The 5,916-nt window shown below is 34.3% G+C and overlaps 1 protein-coding gene across 2 annotated transcripts in view; it reads right to left on the reverse strand.

Moving 5' to 3' along the window:
• Nucleotides 1-5,369: 5,369 nt before the first annotated feature.
• hamp (hepcidin antimicrobial peptide) overlaps nucleotides 5,370-5,916 on the reverse strand; it is a 2,083-nt gene continuing 1,536 nt past the window's right edge. For both annotated transcript variants that reach the window (XM_016539321.1, XM_016539320.1), the window contains exon 3: nucleotides 5,370-5,492. In XM_016539321.1, the coding sequence (XP_016394807.1) occupies nucleotides 5,394-5,492 (99 nt within the window). In that variant the 3' untranslated portion in view covers nucleotides 5,370-5,393. The remainder of the gene's footprint in view (nucleotides 5,493-5,916) is intronic.

Consider the following 5,916-nt stretch of genomic DNA (forward strand, 5'->3'; position numbering starts at 1 on the left):
CATAACGATTTTAAGCACCTCCAGGGAACAAGGAAAACACATGTAGCAAAGGTAGACATATACAGACATTCACAATACCGGACGAGCGAAAACAGAACGGGCTAGAACTCAGATAGGGCAGATAACGAGGGGCAGACAGGTGAGGAGGATAACTAATAACAAGGAACACCTGGAACTAATAAAACTAAATGAGGACAGGAACAGGAAGGACCAAATAAGGGCAAGGAAGGCACATGGGGAGCAAAACACACAGACACGGAACAGAGTCTGACATTAACGTTAACAAATAAATAGAATGAGATCCACTAATAAATCTTAGAGTTTCACAAACATGAATCGCGTCCTGTACATTTGTAGATTTATTTGTGGATCACGAGTTTTAGTACTGCCCTCAATTTATGGCTATGAAACACATGCGTATGCTAAATTATGCATGATAGACCAGCCTTTATATATTAATCTCTGCACTGTTATGTGCTTCTGTGTTTTGGCCAGTGTTAAAATCTCCGAGCATATGCAGATGCATTAGGAGCAGATGGTGAAATGGAGGCACTTGATACAGTATCTTGTACGAAGAGCAATACAAAGAGAGCAGACAGAACCCAAATTACACAGCCGATACCACGCATTTGTTCTGGAACGAGCCAGAATCCATGAGCTGCTGTGTGAAGTTCCAGTTGTTGGAGCCAAGATAAGACTTTACATACCAATGAAACTACTGGAGTGTCACTGGTCTTAAAGGGACAGTTCACCCGAAAATTAACATTCTGTCATCATTTGCTCCCCTCCTGTCGTTACGAACCTCAGGGGCGTTTCCTCTGAGGAGGCAAGGGAGGCAGTGTCTCCTCAAAATATTAGATGAGAGAAAAAAAATTGTAGTATAAAACAGCGACACCAGCAGGTAAAGTTACAGCGGGAGTCCGTGTCTCTCTCGCCTCCCCTGAGCCCATTGAGTTTTAACAGACCCCCTAAAGCACCAAACTCGGTCTTGGAGTGCTGGTGTCCTAAACTCTGCAGTTTGGTGACCCCTGCCCTAAAGCGTGCGGTGGCTTTGGTAGGGGGTAATTGACAATGAATGGGGGAAAGTCACTTGAGAGGAGGCAATGCCTCCACCGTGATATGATTGGATATGACTGCTTATGTTCTACTGTGATTGGTTCAATAAATCCCGCCTCTTGTGTTCTTGCGCTTTCCGGGTTTGCAAATGATTTGATGACTGATCATCCAATAAGTTTGCAAATAAAATATATTGTTTAAATTGTTACTGCCCCTGAGCCCATTGAGTTTTAACAGACCCCCTAAAGCACCAAACTCAGTCTTGGAGTGCTGGTGTCCTAAACTCTGCAGTTTGGTGACCCCTGCCCTAAAGCGTGCGGTGGCTTTGGTAGGGGGTAATTGACAATGAATGGGGGAAAGTCACTTGAGAGGAGGCAATGCCTCCACCGTGATATGATTGGATATGACTGCTTATGTTCTACTGTGATTGGTTCAATAAATCCCGCCTCTTGTGTTCTTGCGCTTTCCGGGTTTGCAAATGATTTGATGACTGATCATCCAATAAGTTTGCAAATAAAATATATTGTTTAAATTGTTACTGCCTTGAGTTATTGTTTAGGAATGAATGTAAAATGCTTAAAAACACTAACTTGATGAGATTCATACTTGGCTTAAAATAGAATAAATAGAACATTGATTACATTTTACAATGTAAAAATATAAAAATATTTTTTTTTTAAATATTTTTTTCTGATAGTGTAAGTAATGTATATTTAACAAAGAAAATTTGTCTGGAACATGAATTTACGTTTGATTAAAAAAAAAAAAAAAAAACTTCTCATTTCAGAACACCACTGCTATTATTTATTGTGGAAAAAATACAATAATAAGAGTTCATAGTGACCAAACTTGAAACTCCAAAAGGATCATAACGCAAATAATTAAGTAATTAAAAAGTGATTAAAAGTAATAAAAAGTCATTATAATTATAAAAAAAATAATCATTATTATTACAATACTACTACTAATACTAATACTACTACTACTAATAATAATAACAATATTTATTACATTTAATAAATAATAATAATAAAAAGTTTTCCATAAGACTTTTCTTTATTTATTGTCTATTATATTCCAAGTCTTCTGAAGAAATACTACCATTCAAAAGGTGTGGTTGAAAAATCTCTTCTGCTCACCAAGGCTTCATTTATTTGATAAAAATACAGAAATAAAAAAACAGCAAATATTGTGTAATATTATTACAATGTAAAAGAACTGTTTTCTATGTGAATATCTGTTCAAATGTAATTTATTCCTGTAATCAAAGCTGTATTTTCAGCATCATTACTCCAGTCTTCAGTGTCACATGATCTACAGAAATCATTCTAATATGCTGATTTGCTGCTCCAGAAACATTTCTGATTATTATCAATGTTGAAATCAGTTGAGCTGCCAAATATTTTTGTGGAAACCATAATACATTTCGAGATGATTTGATTAATAGAAAGTTCAAAAGAACAGCATTTATGTGAAATCTTTAGTAACATTATAAATGTCTTTATTGCCACTTTTGATCAATTTAATGTGTTCTTGCTGAAGGAAAGTACTAATTTCTTAAACAATAATAATAATAATAATAATAGTACAAGACAGTACATGATTCATAAGACCAAATTTTAGACCAAACCTACAATGTTTTATATTCCTACAGTGTTCGAACTATACCGTGGACTTTGGGGGAGCCCACTTTTATTTTTATAACGGGGGGGGGGGGGCAAGATCAACAAAGAGTTGGTCTCTTAGGCACACTATAAAGTGTGATACAAGCCATAGATCAGGTTTAATTGTGTACTGTTTATTTGAAGAAGTGATTAGGATTCATTTAAACCATAGGTTAGACATTCAAAGGCAACCCTCAAAACAGGACTTACAATGACTTACAAAGATACATAACTCGCTTTATGCAAGCACTATATAGGATAAATCACTATACAGGATTTACCCTATTATACTTTATCGACACGAATTGATAGGTGAATCAACAAACACCCAAATAGTATATAAACAAAGCATCAAGCTGTCTTTAGCCCTATTCGCACAGGATTAGTATTATTTTGGGGACCTTGTGTGATTTTGAAATTACCCGGAAACTAATTTGTGTGATTTTTGAAATTACTCGGTGTTCGACGAAATATGGTAGGTCTTTTGCGGGGGAATTTTTACTTTACAAATTACAGACATGGCCGATTCGCACGGGATTAAGATCACAGACAACCTACGCAATTATTACAAATGACTGGAGGTCACCAGGTAATACTAATCCCGTGCGAATAGGGCTATTGAATTGAGTTCACATGAACAACGGTTAAAGTTACTCGTCGTCAGGCTACCCTAGCTCCCCCGTAGTTCGCACCCTGTATTCCTAACTTCCTAAAAGAAAAACAAAAGAAAAACCATAGTCGCCACAAGGTCCTCAACAATCGGACACAGAGAAGGAATAAGAGTGACTGCCAACATTCCTTTATACTAATTAAAACTAAGGACTCCAGGTGCTGGCTGCAATCAACATAACGAAGAGCCAGGCGGCATGTTTGTGTTGGTGGTTTGCCTTGATTAAAGTCTTCATCCATTCTGCTTAGGAATCTCAAGCATATTGAATAATGATTCAGGTTGAATTATAGAATGTATGATGAAAAAGCTGTTGAGATTTGAGAGGCCACTTTAGAAACACAACAGCAGCTTAATGTGTCTGCATCCACAGTGTCTGTTATCAAATCTAGTCAGACGCCTATGTTTTAATGTCCTTGTGATGCAAAGGCTGGCTAATACTTGGGCAGCATCAGATGTATATTTCACAAAAAAACTGCAACAAGCTCAAACAAAGAGAGAGAAGCAATAAATGTAATTAAATGTCAAAGATATTGATGAAAAGTCTAATTAAAGGTTGCCAATATCAATAGCTGTGTGTACCTTGTGTGTGTTTAATTAAAATGTAAAGATAAAAATAATTAAATAAAAATTTTAAAATTAATATTAACATTTAATTAAAAAGTAAAAAAATATTTACATTAAGTCTATTCATTTTTGCTATCATTAATAACATTAATAATTTTTATACATTTCTTTGGAATGACTTACATGTAGCACATATATATGTATAATATAAAAAAAGTGTTTAATCAGATGTGTGTGTGTGTGTGTGTGTGTGTGTGTGTGTGTGTGTGTGTGTGTCTATATAAAAAATAGAGAGATAAAATATCAGTACTCCCTAATTCCTCGATCTTCTCTATCATTCTCTGGGTGTGATTCAGGTTTTGTCTGGATGAGCGTAAGGCCCTTGAGCGAGACCGTGGCTTTGTGAAGCTGCAGTCTCGTCTAATAAGATATGAGACCCAGAGCACATGCTGTAAGGAGCCCTGCCCTGTGCCATTCGCCCTCAGTCCTGCACCCTCCCCAGCTGTGCTGTCTGAACCGTGTGTGAGTGTGTGTGTGTGTGTTTGAGTGTGTGTGTGTTTGAGTGAGTGTGTGTGTGTGTGTTTGAGTGAGTGTGTGTGTGTGTCAATATATAAAATACAGTGTTTAATTATTAATAATAATATTAATTAATATTATTTCTTATACTTGATATGTGTATGCATATGTAAAATATAGAAAAAAAAGTTCTTAATTAGAATTTAAATTAATAATTAATTTAAAAGGTACTATTAATAATAATATTTCTTATACCCACCGACCTTCACACACACACACACACACTTATAATAAAAAATAATATTAATTAGTATTTCTATTAATATTCCATTTTAATTAAGAGTTAAAAACCTAATAAATAAGAAATCAAAACCTAATAATTAAACATTAATATTATTATATTATATATAATAACAGTATTAGCTATATGATGATGATAATATTAATGCTGTAGGCTCTGATAGTCTCTGAGGTGCATAAACAGCATTTCTGCCTGATATCAGTGTGTGTGTGTGTGTGTGTGTGTGTTTAGGGCCCCCTAGAGATTCACCACTGACTGACCTTAAATAACAACACAGTTCAAATGTTAAATCATTTTATTACAAATATCCATAAGCTTTCCATTTACTAAACAATCATTGTACATATAGGCATAAAAATATATACATGTATAAAATATACAAAATCATGAAAGCGTTAACAAAAGTAGGTGAGTTCTCATATTGTTAAATTTCAGTAGCTGCAACTTTTACAAAGCAGTATATGCGAGGACACAGAGCCTGCATTTATACCCGTTTCAAACAACATGGTGCGACAGGGAAAATCATTTCAGCAGGGTTTTGGAAGACAAAAGTCCAAATAAGTTAATGTTTCAAAGAAACTCTTTTCCTGAGCACATGGGACTCGGTAAAACGCCCGCAGGATCAGAATTTGCAGCAGTATCCACAGCCTTTGTTGCGGCAGCAGTTGCAGCAGTATCTGCACAGGGACAGATGGCTTTGCCGTTTCACCCTGAAGAATGCCTATTGGGGAACAAGAAATTACATTTTATTTAGGGCCTCCTAAAAACATTCAAATAAAATTTGAACAACAACAACAAAATATTAATTAAATCCATTGATTATTAATAGTATTAATTAATATGAATTTTTATAGATTTTTAGAATGAGCCACATGTAGAATATATAAAGTGTTTGATTAAATAAAAAGGTAAAAATAAAACAATAATTACAAATAATTAATTATAAAAATGATAATAAATAATTAATAATAAATAATTGTATTACATTTAAATAATAAAAAATAAAAAGTGTTTAATTACATATACATTTTAAAATAAAAAATAAAAAAAATGTATAATAATTAAATCTATTAAGTATGTGTGTAGTACGTGTGTAATTAAATTACATTTTAAAAAATCACACACACACACACACACACACACAT

This window comes from Sinocyclocheilus rhinocerous, unplaced genomic scaffold, assembly GCF_001515625.1.
Source record: "Sinocyclocheilus rhinocerous isolate Xijiao unplaced genomic scaffold, SAMN03320098_v1.1 scaffold8178, whole genome shotgun sequence".
NCBI lineage: Eukaryota > Metazoa > Chordata > Actinopteri > Cypriniformes > Cyprinidae > Sinocyclocheilus > Sinocyclocheilus rhinocerous.